This window comes from Anoplophora glabripennis, unplaced genomic scaffold (genome assembly GCF_000390285.2).
Source record: "Anoplophora glabripennis isolate ALB-LARVAE unplaced genomic scaffold, Agla_2.0 scaffold188, whole genome shotgun sequence".
Lineage (NCBI taxonomy): Eukaryota > Metazoa > Arthropoda > Insecta > Coleoptera > Cerambycidae > Anoplophora > Anoplophora glabripennis.
Genome location: NW_019416300.1, coordinates 802227 through 817444, shown reverse-complemented (window position 1 = coordinate 817444; position 15218 = coordinate 802227). Strand labels below are relative to the sequence as shown.

At 37.2% G+C, this 15218-nt stretch overlaps 1 protein-coding gene across 2 annotated transcripts in view; it reads left to right on the top strand.

Annotated features, from left to right (window-relative positions):
* Positions 1 to 12429, top strand: part of LOC108906020 (fibroin heavy chain-like) — a 19487-nt gene extending 7058 nt beyond the window's left edge. Inside the window, exons 3-14 of one of the 2 annotated variants that reach the window (XM_018709154.1) lie at positions 4521 to 4550; positions 5903 to 6403; positions 6534 to 8342; positions 8397 to 8636; positions 8716 to 9108; positions 9174 to 9578; positions 9630 to 9932; positions 9994 to 10164; positions 10520 to 10636; positions 11077 to 11346; positions 11483 to 12013; positions 12291 to 12429. In XM_018709154.1, the coding sequence (XP_018564670.1) occupies positions 4521 to 4550; positions 5903 to 6403; positions 6534 to 8342; positions 8397 to 8636; positions 8716 to 9108; positions 9174 to 9578; positions 9630 to 9932; positions 9994 to 10164; positions 10520 to 10636; positions 11077 to 11346; positions 11483 to 12013; positions 12291 to 12334 (4814 nt within the window). In that variant the 3' untranslated portion in view covers positions 12335 to 12429. Of the gene's footprint in view, positions 1 to 4520; positions 4551 to 5902; positions 6404 to 6533; positions 8343 to 8396; positions 8637 to 8715; positions 9109 to 9173; positions 9579 to 9629; positions 9933 to 9993; positions 10282 to 10342; positions 10637 to 11076; positions 11347 to 11482; positions 12014 to 12290 lie in introns of both variants that reach the window. The other variant, XM_018709153.1, reaches the window with a different exon arrangement.
* The last annotated feature ends 2789 nt before the right edge of the window (positions 12430 to 15218 follow it).

Genomic DNA, 15218 nt, shown 5'->3' with positions numbered 1-15218 from the left:
TTTTTTTTACTTTGTCAAATAATCATTTACTAAAGATTCGAGAATTTTTATGAAGATAACAATTCACAAAAACTAAATAACTGAACTGTCAATGCAAATAACGTCAAACGCATATTTGTTATTCAAAATCTGCGATATTGACAATTTCAATTCCCGATGATTAACACATATAACATTATTTTTAAACGGATTTTACACAAAAATGGAACATTCTACCAATATGAACCAAGAGTACCTTTTTTTAATAAAAAAATATGAAATTTCATACTTTTCAAAAGTTAAAAAAAGTCAAGGCACAAAAAAGTTATGGTAAATTTAGGAAGAATTTTTGGACCCTCGTTTATATAAAGAAAAAGTAATCTTTTTCGACACAGAACACCCTGTAGAAATATTATATGTATATTTCATTTTTGCAATATTTCATTCTAAAAATTTTTTTTCTGTTCATTCATTAATCATTAGTAATATTTTTGGTTTTCCATTTAAAAATTAAAGTAGCAAAAAAAAATACACTACAACTGCAGGCTAATTATATTTGAAATCGCATTATATTCCAAAGAGACACACCTGCTAGAGCTGTCAAGTGCGAGTCAGCCGATACATGTAGCGCGCGCGCTCTACTACTCCCCAAATACGTTTCACCGCCGGAGATATACACTTCCCCTCTATTGCTTAGTAATTGTCCAAAACATGACATAAATTTATTTAATTTTAATAAGCAATAGCATGAAATCGATGTAAAATTTCCCTGGGAACACGATGGTGCAATTATTTTTTTGCTACTTGCCGTAGTTTACGAGATATTTGCGAAAAAGCTTATTTTTACGGTTTTTTGACCTTTTGACCCCTTTCCTGACCACCTAGGTCAAAAATTTTCGGATTCGGATTCCTGAGGGTCGAAAACATATTTGCGCCCAGGTTTGATCGACAGAGGAAAAAATGGAGGTTCAGCCTTCATTTCAATGGACTAAACAATGCGACGTGCGTACTTGACGAATCTTGCCATCCATTTTAATTTAGTCCGATAAATTATTACAACCTGACCGTCACATCTTACGAAACAATTGATGGTGGGTGCCCGCCCTGAGAGCAAACTGTTGAATACATATTAGTCAACTTGATTTACACGGTGATATTAGTCACTGTGGAGGTGTAAAGGAGTGTTCTGCTCGTTATATGGAATTGATTTTGTTATAATCGTTGAACTATTGGAGTGGAATTTTCCAGCATACCCCATTATCGTCGGTTTGAAAATGATTAAGACACTCTTTGAATGTATAAAGCTAATTATCTAGACAATGACATAACTTTCGGTAGATTATTGATAGAGCGCTAACGCCAACCGTTCGACAAGGTTGTTTACTCCCTGTTCCAAGAAAGGAATTGGAATTTCCAAGAAAATACACGTAGGTTAAAGGCCAACTTATTCTAATAAATTTAGTAGGTTATCGAGGTAACAAGTAATATAATGCTTATTAATTTTTACAGTCGAAAGGTCCCCTAAATATTATTTTTTTTCTGGAAAATCAAACTAGATATTCTTTTTTTATTTTGACAGAGTTTGGGATTAAATTCATTATTTGTTTTCGTACTACGGTTTCTGGTCGAGACTTCTCGAAGCGAGAATTCCCGGGAAATCTGGCCTTACTCGAGACAAGAAAAAAGTATCGAGAAATCGAAAAATTTAAAAATCACGCGCGTCTTAACTTCTTGACTGGAGTTCGTTTCGTTCATGCGTTCAATTCGTTTCTCGACAAATAACTGAGCGGTTAAAGTGGTTTCTCTAACAGCTCATGATTTATTTATTTTAAGTTTTTAAGGCTTTAGTTTACTTTGATGATTCTTATTTTTTTAATTTAATTTTAACAGGGTGATTCACTATATTTTGACCCCCCTTTAACTTCTTTGTTTTAAGAGTTATAAAAAAATGTGAAGTACAAAAGTTGCACGATTTTTTATGAAGTTTTCGAAATGATAGTAGAAAAACAAATGAAGTTGTTTATATTATTAGGAATTAAAATAAACTATGGAGAATATCTTAACTACTCTATCTTAATTCCTATAATATTTAAATTTTCTACTTCTGTGTAACCCATTTTAAATAAATAATAATACAAACTGTCAAACAATAACAATGTTGTCATAATATTACCTGTCACTGTCACGGCCTACCATATAACATTGTCCATGAGTAAATAAGCCCCTCACGGACTAATTAGTGCGATTTAGTTAAAATACTTATACCCATTTTGGACTATATCAATGTTCGATATGTCAAAATATATTGCAAATAAATCTAAATCCTTACGTAATCAGAAATGCCCGAAAAACGTCCAACAATTACAAAATATTTTATTTTCTTAATAAAAAACGTTCTTTTCGTTTTTTAATATTACCTCGCTTATTGTTAGAGATAGACCCAACAAACTATATATGACTGTGCTCGACAGGGAACGTTCTATCCAAATGTGTAAAAATATACAGGGTGTTCCATTTAAATTAACAAAGTTAACATCCGATTTGAACTTCATATTCGAAAATTTCATAAAAAATCGTGCAACTTTTGTATTTCACATTTTTTTATAACCCTTAAAACAAAAAAGTTAAAGGTTGGGTCAAAATATAGTGAATCACCCTGTACCTAGTTATAAGTCTGTGTAGAAATTTCTGTTCCTGTTCCTTTAGTTGATTATTTTATTTTTGTTTTGTTAATTAAAAGATTGTGATTATAAGTGATAAATTAATACGAAGAACGCTTCTGTATCTTTAAATTAAAGTTTGTTTTTTTCTTCGGTTAAATTCCTTATTTACTATTTATTTAATTAAAAGACTGTATGATTAATGATTATTAATAATTATTATTGGAAGAAAACTACGATTCAAAAACATTCAAATAAACATAAGTATATTGAAAGTGTTTAATAAAAAAACAAGTTAAAGGTTTTTAAAAAGAAACTCAAAGTTTAATTTAATTTTGTTAGTAGAAGTAGAAACATAAGTAATTAATAAAAATACTGAATAAATAATAAATGTTAATGATGATTGTTAAGTACAATAACATGTTTATATTGCATTGCAATACCAAAATTATCACTTCTTTAAGATTTAGAAATTTCTCAAGAATTCGAGAATTCCCGGGAATTCCTAATCGAGAATTCTCGAGACCCGAGAAAAAAGTAGGCCGAGAAATCAGAAACCCTATTTCGTATACGTATAAAAACGTTTTTAAGTCATTAAGTTCAAATAATATTTGCATATTTTAAGATTAATGATATTTTTATGTAATATTTAAAAGCTGATTGTTGGTTATATTGGGTTTTTTATTACCCATTAGTGAATAAAACTGGTTGATTATAACTAATTCAAATAATAGAACATAAATCTATAATTACAGATATTTGAATTTAAATAGGTATAGCATCGGAAAAGTATTAGATTGTAAGATATCTTTAAAAAACATTTTTTTCTGTTCTGTAGTAAATATAAAAAACTTACGGCTATTTTAAAACTAAAAGGAAGAAATCATATTCCAAAAAAGTCCAAAACTTTTTCACAAGAAGAAATACTTTTAATTTTTACTAAATGCACCGGAGAAAATCTACTTGATGATGAAGGTAATTTATGCTAACATTTCAAAAGTAATTTGATATAAATGTAGTAATTATTTTAGATTTGTGTTGTGTTTGGCATTGCTGGGGCTTTACGCAATGAAGAACTTTTGAACTTAAAAGTAAGTGACATAGAGCACAAAGAAACAATTCTGGTTGTTCATGTGACTAAAACAAAGACCAACAGGCCTCGAATATCTGTGATCACTTCAGAGTTTGAAGGAAAAGTAAAATCTGTAGAATATTTTAACAATTTTAACTCTACGTCCTAAACATACGCCCCACGACCGATTTCTCCTAACTTATAGCAGTGGTAAATGTCCTCATTCCAGCCAGTTGGAATCCATACTTTTGGAAGAGTACCAAGCAAAATTGTGAACTATATGCATTTGCCAGAATCTTGACTTTATATCTAGAGGACATTGTTTTCGTCGCATGTCCGCCATTCTCTTTGCAAACGCAGATAGCAGTAAGGAAATTTAAAACGTCATAGAAGGTGGAAAAGCGACACGATTGCAGAATCTTGTGTTGAGAAATCTGTGCTCAATAAAACGAAAATCGTGGACGGTTTTAGGTGAAGATCAAACTGAGAACAAAATTATTATCAATGATAATTCACGTTTAATACCTATTAACACAAAATAAGTAGATTTGTTACGTATTTGCTGTTATTTTTCTGTTTACTTTGTCATAATAAAATGTGATGAGTTATAATATCTATTTTTTTTTAATTATAAATTTTTACGGCTGGTGATAAAGTTTTGTATGCACCACGTCAGTAAAGTGTCTTTATCGAACTCACCTGTTGCTCACTCAGAATCACTTTACTGACTTGGTATATAAATAACTATTATCCAGTATTCATTATAGAAATTAGGCAAAATAAAATTAATTATGAATTATACGTTACAGGTAGTTCACATTCGTCTTCATCAGCTTCATGTAAGTATATTCTTTTGGTTTTTGATATATGTGTTGATACGATTTAGGATTTTTAATTAGAAATGTTACCCGATTTTTTCTGAGCACCCTTTTTTTAGTTTATTTTGTTTAATGTTTTAGTTTTACAGAATAGATTTTTTTTCTTTTCATTGTTCGCTCACGAAAAATTAAAAAGATTTTTTTCATTTTGCTGATTTCAATAAAATGTATTTACCATTTGTTAATTTATGGTTGAAGCTACTAATCTGAGATTTGAGCCATCCTGACTCAAATATAAAAATATTCTTAAAAAATTATATTTTTGTTCTCATACAGATTTATTCCTGCGAAGTATGTCTTAAAAATACTTTAATAAATGCTTTTCACGTGTTCAACTTTGCACAATTTTTCACTTTCTTTCAACAAAATCTTTGCAAATTTCCGATAGCGCATTGAATGTATGGTATATGTACATTATTAAACACTAGACACTAGAAACAATTCTTTAATAAAGGCGACCACCATTTTGACAATACAAACATATGTTGAACAATTTCTGATTCTCAATGTAATAACAAATATTGCTTCTACAGGGTGTCCCGAAATTCATGCAACAAAATTTGGTCATAGGTTCTTAAGACAAATTCAGGGGACCCGTATTTTTTCTTTTTGCCAACTGGCCCCCTCTTTCGGAGTTACAACCCCCTGAAATCTGCCCCTAGAAGTCTTTTTTATATCTCAAAACCATGTTATACGAAAATCACTAAATTTGGTACACAAGGGTTTTATGGTCGCTAATTTGATTTTTTTTTTAAATTATTAGTTAGCTAGAAAGCCATTGAATTTAGAAACTTTTTTGTCTCTTGATATTTGTTTGCATTCGATCACATTTTGACATTTTTCTCGAAAACATTGCGTTTTACGAAAAAAGTATAAAGAGACAAAAAGTTTCTAAATTTAATGGCTTTCTAGTGGACTGATAATTTTTAAGAAATTTAAATATACGATCAATACGATCAAATTTTTTTGACTCCAAAGACAAGGGGGCCTACGAAAAATTGTCTTAAGGGGATTCCCCCCAAAAACGAAGCACCATCAGATTCCACATGTCTTAAAACTTATGTGTACCAAATTCAGTGATTCTAGTACACAGGGTTCCGAGATATAAAAAAAATTATTCTCAAGGGTGGACTTCAGGGGACTGTAACTTTTTGCCACTTGGCCAAAATAAAAAATACGGGTCCCCTAAATTTGTCTGTGACCAAATTTTGTCACATGAATTTCGGGACACCCTGTATATAAGAAATATTTACGAAGTATTAATTTTTATGAGCAGAGCAAATTGTAATAATTAACATAATGGCATGTTACAGCGTACAGCAGCTCCAGTCATAATTCTTTTTCGAGCACCGGTGACTTGGGTGACATTGTAAAGACCGGACCCTATGTAGGCAGTTCATCGTTCTCTTCTGCTAGCGCCAGCGCCAAGGCCGAGGCCAATGCTGGGTCATTTTCCGGTTCTAAAGCGGGAGCTAGTGCTAGCGCCGGTGCTTTTGCAGGAGCAGGAGCTCATGCTGGGTCAGGAGCAGGAGCTCATGCTGGGTCAGGAGCAGGAGCTCACTCAGGATCGGGAGCTTTCGCGGGATCAGGGGCCCTAGCAGGGTCTGGAACTGGGGCTTATTCAGGATCAGGAGGTGCAGGATGTGGAACTTTAGGCGGAACAGGATGCGGGGGAGCAGGAGGAGCAGGATCGGGAGCTGGAGGTGGCTCTGGAGCGGCATCAAAGGCTAATGCAGGCGCTGGTACCGGTGGCGGTATTGGGGTAGCACTAGGAGGACCCAGTCATGGAGTTGGTGCAAGTGGCGAACTCTCAGGTAAAGAAAATTATTTGTTGCTTATATTCTACCTTATATATTGTATTGTATATGTTCTTTGTCTCTCTTTGTGTTTCTAGTATTGTAAATTAGTATACCGTTTATTATTAAAGCAAATTTCTAATTCCAGGATCTACCGATGGAAGGTATGACGCTTTTGGAGGTTCTGCAGGTCCTCAATTGGACGGTAGCAGCAACACGATATCGGGAATCGGTTCTTATAAACCTGGAGGTATCTCAGGTGGACCCAGTGGAAGTTCCCTCACTCAAAGTGGAAGTAATTCAAGCCCTGGTAGTGGAAACTATGGAGGATTCGCTTACACGCCATCAAGTGGAGGATATCCGGGAAGCAGCACTAACGCAGTATCCGGTGGCAAAGGACCTTGTTGTAAAGGACCTTTTCCTGGTCCAAAGGGCAGTATTTACGATTCCAAACCAGCCCCAGCCGGAGGTGGCGGACCTGACCCAGCTTGGTTAACGGGACCAGGAGCCACAGGGAGTCCAATCGGCATCCCCGAACCTGGCGTTACTGTATCGTCTAGTTTAATTCACAAACTGCCAGGTTCCAAAGGTACTATTTACGACAGCAAACCTTCTTCAAATACCGGTTCTTTTGTTCCCGGAAGTCCATCAGGGGGTTCTTACGTATCTCCGGGACATGGAGTTACACCAAGTGGAGTCGCAAATGTTATCGGCACCCTACCTGGACCTTCTGGAAGTATATTCAGCAGTAAACCAGCTACTGGCGCAGTTTCATTACCTGGAACTATAGGTTCATCAGGAGTTAAAGCTCCTGGTGTAATAGGAGCCCTTCCAGGATCATCTGGTAGTATATACGACAGTAAGCCAGTCACCGGCACTACTCCTGCATCTGGAATTCTTATTCATGGAACTTCAGCCCCTTCATTAGAACCTGTTGGAGTTCCTAGCGTGATCGGTACGCTTCCAGGGCCATCCGGCAGTATATACTCGAGTAAACCTTCAGCGGGAACGGGTACTACACCTTCTGGCGGAACCTACACGGTAGGAGGATCGTACGACTATACTCAATCAGGAGCTTCTAGTTCACAAAGTACTTCTGGTATATCAGGATCATTCGTAGGAACTTTACCCGGTCCAAGTGGAAGTATATACGACAGCAAACCGGCCGGCGGTACCTCAGGTGCCCCTAGCAGCCATCCTATAGTTGGACCTGTTTGTAGTTACACACCTGGTGCGAGACATAAGCCTTCATGTATACCTGGATCTTCATCAACTGGATCTACTGGCAGCGGTTATCATCCTGGTGGTTCTGGAATCCCTGTTAATGTAGGACCTGGTGGATCTCCTATTGGCTCTGGAACTGGTTATCAACCTGGTGGTTCTGGAATTCCAGTTACTGTGGGTCCTGGGCCTTTACCAGGTGGATCTTCTGTCGGCTCTGGAACTAGTTATCGACCTGGTGGTTCTGGAATTCCAGTTAGCGTAGGCACAGGACCTGGAACTGGTTATCATCCTGGTTCTGGAGTTCCTGTTACTGTAGGTTTTGGATCTTTGCCAGGTGGATCTTCTATTGGCTCTGGAACTGGTTATCAACCTGGCAGTTCTGGAATCCCAGTTACTGTAGGCACAGGACATTTACCAGGTGGATCTGGAGTCGGTTATCATCCTGGTCCTATAATTCCCGTTGGTGTTGGCACTGGGCCTTTACCTGGTGGATCTCCTGTCGCACCTGGAAGTACTGGCGTCCCAGTTTATGTTGGTCCTAGTGGATCTCCAGGTAGTGGTGGTTTATCCGGACCTTTCCCGGCCGCTGGTTCTGGTTGCAAATATGTTCCTGGTACGAAAACTAAATTGTGCTCTGGCTTACCTTCCGCTGGAACACCAACTCCCGCTTTCGGACAAAGCGGTCAATCTACAGCTGGGGCAGATGCTAATGCCGATGCTGGAGCTGACTCAGGTATGTTTAAGGTCAGCAATGAATTATTTTATGTTGACAATTGTCTCTTTTAAGGAAAATATTCTGGTTCATATCCTGGCTCCTCCTCGGGCCCATCAGGAAGTGGTGGCAAACCTGGTGTTCCTTCCTCACCTTCCGGTTCTACACCAAGTGGCGCTGCCGGGTGTTGTAATGGTCCCTTCCCTGGTCCAAGTGGCAGTATTCATGACAGCAAACCAGTTTACGGCATTTCTGGATCAACCAGTTCTGCAGAAGCAGGAGCCAAGGCCAACGCGGATTCATCTACCTCATCAGGTTAGATATTTCAAATTGAAACTTTTTTATTTAAGAAAAATTGTAAAACGTATTTTTAATAATCCTTTTAATTAAACAGGTCAGTTCTCTGGATCTACCCCAAGTGTAGATGGAGCGTTCACCAGCAAACCTCTTGGCTCCATTTCTGGTAGCGGTAGTGCTACCTCGTCAGGTTCTAGTATTTCCACTTCTTCCGGAAGCTCTGGTTCTACTATCGGTGGTAGCTTCACTACTACAAGACCCGGCGGAAGTTTTGTTTTTGTTAGCAAAGAGGACAAAGATTCACCATTAACTTCAGGCAGTTTCTACGATAAACCAGGATCCGGACAATTCCCATCGTTTGCCCAGCAAAAGCCAAGCGGCCCTATCACTACTGGAAGTGGAGTAAGGCCCTCAGATAAAGATAGCGGCGATTTTGGACCTGGTACTGGAGTTCTTCCAATTGACGGATCCCAATCTCCGTCATACGGAGGTAAGTACTAAATTTAGTGTAGGTGGTAGCAAAAGCTTTTGAAACTACAATTACCTTTTTTGCAGGCTCAGCAGGTCCTTCTACCCCTTCAGGAGGAATTGGATTTGGAAGTGGGTCTCAAGTTGGTACAACTCTAGGATCAGGTAGCAGTTCAGGATCTGGTGGAGCAAGTCAGGACTTCACTATCGGGTCTGTCTATATTGGTGGATCTACTACAACACCAAGATACGATGGTGCCGGAAGTACATCTGGATCGGGAACATCAGGTAGTTCTTACACTACTTCAACAACGTCTGGAGCTGATAGTACCTTTGGAGGATCTGGTGGTTCCTATGGTACTTTAACTACCTCTGGAGCTGGTAGTGGATTAGGAAGCGGATGCGCCAAGGGTACCAAGGGAGGTAGCTGTGGTTCAGGTGGAAAACCTAGCAGTGCAGGAGGTCTCGGAGTGGGAGGTGGAATAGGAGTTGGTTAGTAACGATACTAAAGTGTGTTATCTTTCGTAAACACAATTGTTTTAGGTTCTGATAAATCAGGAGATGGCTTTGCGACTGGATCAGTTAGTATATTCAAACCTGATGGAACAACATCTTCTGGAGACGACATTATTGAGAGCACATTTGGAGCATCAGGCACATCTGGTTCAGGAGGTCAGAAAGGATCTGGATCATCATTTGGATCTGGTACTGGTAGCGGATTCGGTACCGGATCAAGTGGGTCAGGTATTGGATGCGCAGGAGGAAAGAACTGCGGATTGACTGGAGGACCAAGTGGTACTGGAGGTTTTGGAATAGGTGGTGCTGGAGGCAGCGGAATAAATGGAGGTTAGTACTTACATTCAAATAAATGAAGTTGGGTATTACGATAGTCTTTCCTACATTGTAGGAGCTGACAAATCAGGGGACGGTTTTGCTACTGGATCAGTTAGTATATTTAAACCAGACGGCTCTATATCTTCTGGAAATGACATACCTGGAAGTACATCTGGAGGACAAGGTTCATCCGGTGGTTCTTACTCAGGAGGTCAGAGTGGGTTTGGAAGTGGTAGTGGATTAAGTGGTGGCCCAACTGGATCGGGTATTGGGTGTGCAGGAGGAAAGGGTTGTGGATCCGCAGGAAGCGGTAGTGGAAGCTTTGGAGCAGGTGGTATTGGAGGCAGTGGAGTAGGAGCAGGTTAGTACTTATAATCAAATAAGCAAAGTTGGGTATTACAATAGTTTTTCCTACATTGTAGGATCTGACAAATCAGGAGATGGTTTTGCTACTGGATCAGTCAACATATTTAAACCAGACGGCTCTATATCTTCTGGAAATGATATATCTGGAAGTACTTCGGGAGGACAAGGTTTATCGGGTGGTCCATATGGTGGTCCAGGAGGTCAGGGTGGGTCTGGAAGTGGTAGTGGATTAGGTGGTGGCCCAAGTGGATCGGGTATTGGATGTGCAGGAGGAAAGGGTTGTGGATTAGCAGGAAGTGGTAGTGGAAGTTTTGGAGCTGGTGGTACTGGAGGCAGTGGAGTTGGGGGAGGTTAGTACCTATAATTTATTTATTTAATTTTACGCTATCTATAGGATGGAAAACGTAAAATAAAGTAATTAAAATAAATAGAAAAACAAATAAGAAAAATACAAGTGCAAATATTGATTGCTTTCTGATATATTTGAAATATTATTTGGAGAAATCATCTTATCAAAAGTGGCACTGAAAATTCATTAATCATATCCTCTATGGTGTTTATAGTATTTAATGATTCACCGTTATAATTTTAATTCCTAGGTATGGTACAAATAGGTTGAGTGATATACCCATAAGAATATTTTTTATGAATCAACGTTCTCACTAGAATTTCCGTGCAAGTTGAATATCACTTCTTTTAGTTTTGTTACTTATTTTTTTTAATTCAGCTAAAATTTCCATTCTGAAATATGTACACCTAAAGCAGTGCAATAATTAGTACTATCTTTCAGGATCTGATAAGTCAGACAATGGCTTTGCCACTGGATCAGTCTCTATATTCAAACCCGACGGATCCATATCCTCTGGAAACGATATTCCTGGAAGTACAGTTGGATCGGGAGGTTCTTATGGTGGTCAGGGAGGGTCAGGTTTCCCTGCCGGGTCTGGAGCTGGTAGCGGATCAGGTGTTGGATGTGCAGGAGGAAAAGGCTGTGGATCAACAGGAGGTAGTACTGGAAGTTTCGGAATAGGCGGTGCTGGAGGTGTCGGAGCTGGCTCAGGTTGGTACAGACAATATATAAACAGTTAATAATAATAATAGTTATAATATATAATAACGAAATATGCCCCAAATGGGGTACTACGAATTGAATTTCCTTGGAGTAGAGTAGTACTGTACAGGTTTACTATTTCTAGGTGCTGATAAGTCAGGCAATGGTTTCGCGGCAGGATCAGGTTCATCTGATGGAGCTTCAGGAAGCCACCAGGGAGCATCAGGTTCATTCGGCGGATCTTATGGTGGTTCAGGAGGTCAAGGAGGATCAGGAGGCCTATCCGGAAGTCAAGGAGCAGGAGCAGGCAGCTCTTCGGGCGCGTTTGGAAGTGGTGGCGATTTCGGCCACGGTTTTAGCAGCGGAGCAGGGGGCAGTTCCTTCGGAACCGGGATTCCCTTCGGTAGCGGATTCGGTGGAGGGTTCGCTTTTAGTGGATCCAGTGCTCACAGCGGTTCCGGTTACCAGGGAGTGAAAGGAGGAAGTGGGAGTGGAAACGGTGCTTTGTCATCATCGGGTAGCGCCGCTGGCTCTGGAGCCGGATTCGGGGACTTGTTCAACAATGTGTTTGGATCCAAGGGCGTTGCGGGGTCGTTCTCTAAATCTGGGTCCTTTGCCGGGTCCGGAGCGAGTTCTGGATCTTTTTCCAAGTCAAACGCATACTCAAGCGCTTCAAGTGAGTTGAAATTTGATTATTTATTTAAAGATAATATTACAATACAATTAAAAGTATCAAACAGATAAAAATGAAAATATAAATAATAAACAACAACAGAAATAAATTACAAAATGTGTATCTTTTAAAGAAAATGAGGAAAGGAAATAAATAGTGATTTTTTTTTATTAAAGTATACATTTTAGTTTAAAAGGTTTGTAACACAAAATAGAAAACATCCTTTTCATAATATTTGTTCAAAATGCCAATTGGTAAACTAATCCGATTTTTTTTTCAGGTTATTCCAGTGCCACTGCCAATGCAGGTTCCTCGTCATATTAAGTATTAGGAATTATTGTTGTATTTTTATCTGTGAAAGATTTTATGCTTTAATATGTGATCTTATTTTTAATACAAAATATAGGTTTTAAGTATAAGTTTATATTTATTTCTCGCATCAGACAATAAAAAACTTCGAGTGGCAAATACAGGGTTCAAGGGAACTGCCTAGCCGGGTGTCTTGGCCGATGGAGTTCGATCGGCCGAGGTAAGCATCACGGACGCAGGCTGGAACTTGGATGGGTGACCTAAGGCAGGCTCGTGGACGTGGCTGTGGCAGCTTACCAGAGACCTGGGTCGCTCAACACTTTCCGCCTGCGTGTAACTCAAGACCAATTAAAAATTGTACGAGACTTTGCCACCAAGCCACCCGTGTAGTAAATAGGATGGTTTGAAGAAAAGTACTCGAGTAATGAAGGAGGGTGTACAAGGGGCGTAATAAGGCCCCTAATAAGGAAAATTGCTTTTTCCACCACCCCTCCGACATACATACATACAGGGTGATTCAGAACTTATCCAAAAAAATTTTTTTGGATGGTGCAGGTGACTCTTACAAATACAATTTTGTAAAAGTCGTAAATCAAAAAGGGCAGTTCGAAAATGATTTAAAAATACAGTTTTGTAAGGCACTGGAAACTGGTCCACTGTAAAACCTGACCTCGTACAATGCGATCAACATGGCGGCAAAGTGTGATAAAAACGGACAAAAACTTAATTAATAAAATTAATTTGTGGTTTTAAATATTAAAATAATTTGACATACCTGATGCAACAACTGTTAAAAATTTTGTCCATCGACGTGTAAACACATTTGGGTCCAATTTCTACGACCTAACATAAATGTGTCTTGCTTCACCATAAATTAAAACGATATCCATCAACACCGAGTTGCTATACACGCAAGCCATTTTTGACATTATGTACTAAAAAAACTATTGTAAACACTATCGCAACGACGATTATAAAATCGGATTTCAATATTCCGAGTCGCTGAGACCACGTGGCTCTCCATGCGTATTACGGATGACGCTGAAGACTACAGTTGTCCAGCTATGTAATAGTTGAAAGTACTACAACTTCAATATTCTTTTTCTCGGAAACTATAAGAATTTCACAAAAATTTAATTACGATATTTACTCCATTTCTCATGCCGCATCTATTCCCAAATTTTTTTGGCTGAATTGTGAATCACTCTGTATACCTATAGCTGCCACCCTAAGAAAACATATTTACAATTACTGTTGTTTAAGAAAGTTTATTACAAAAACGTAGAAGGAAATATTAAATATTCCAGTAGACAAAAATAAATAAAAAAATATAGAAAAAGTGAGTAAAAGTTATAAAAAACATTCTACAAAAAATAAAACAGATATTTCAATAAAAATCTGAAAATGCAAAAAATCAAGAAATAACTCGCATTTTATTGGAAATTGTGAGGTTAAACAATGAGGACAAATTATTTAGCCACCCGTAGAAATTAACCCTCATAAAATGCTGCTTCAAATAAGCTCCAGAAATGTTACGCTACTATCAATAAACAATATTTTACTAAAGAAGCCTATTTATTAATGATTATTGACTGATTAAAAGGTTTCTTGGTAAATTTTTATTTATTATTGCAAACCCATCTTCTTATTGCGGCAGCTATAGTACGATTTGTGCCATAGAAAAAGTTTTTATATCACTTGTTAGGTTGTTGATGATGAGATGAGTTTAATGACAGTATCAGCAAATATCTGTTTTTACTTCAAAGGAGTTACTTTTTAGGACACTAATAAGTGATTTTTTTGTTAGAACTATCTACACTTATTCAATTATTAGCGTTGTTTTTAAATTTTCCCTTCATATTTCAAAAGTTACAAATAAAAAACAAGATATTTATAAATGGACAATGTCACCATTCCTCGTTTTTTACTTTTAACTTTTTAAATGAAAAACAAAAACAATGAGCTGACGCTGGATAACTTAGGAACACTTCATTTAGGCACTGTTATTTCGTTTTTAGGTATTCTCCTTATAAAGGTTAGTTATAAAAATAGTTATTTGTTATTTCAATAAGAATGGAAGTATTTTATTTTTTTAAAGGATTTTTTACTTTAAGCGCATATTTTATGCCAGCAAATTTTGATAATAATGTCAACAGAAATAAAGGAAACATCCTACATTTGCATTTAAAAGTTTTTTTCTATCTTTAATTATTAAAGCTGATGTGATTGTCAAACAAACAACCTACCTTGTGTATTAAATAATTTTATAAAAATTATATCTTCATCAAAAATAAAACAAAAATAATTGTTACTAGCTGTTTAAAATATCTTTATGAATTTGTATATTTGGAAATATATTTTCTGGTGTATTTCAATACGAAAAAATGTAGTAAGTAATTAACGAAATTAAATAACCTAACTGTGACACCGCTGCAGATTATCTGAAGTGGACTACATAGGTATTCGTTGATTCTTTAAAAATTTGTATCAATACTTATATCATATATTTAAGTAAATACAGTAATAAAAAAATAGGCATTGATAAAAATAGTGTATAGAACCGAGCGTACGTGTGACAACATTGCCAAATTGTTGTTTATACGTTGCTAGGATACGCGTAGGAATCCCAAAATTATGGTGGCGGTGTACTCTATTCGGAAACTTAAAACTGCTGTCCTATTACAAGTGCTGTCTGGAGGCATTATCGCTGTGCCAGGCTATTCATGCAGTGCAGTAATCGGGTGTATTTCTATTTTCTACCGTTCGCCGTTTTCTCAAAACGATAAATAAATTGTGATCGCACGAAATATGACAAAAAGTTTATAGTTTAGCCAAGTGCAATTTGTGTTTGTGTATATAAAACAAAATATTGTTTCTAAATACGTTTTTATTTTCTTAA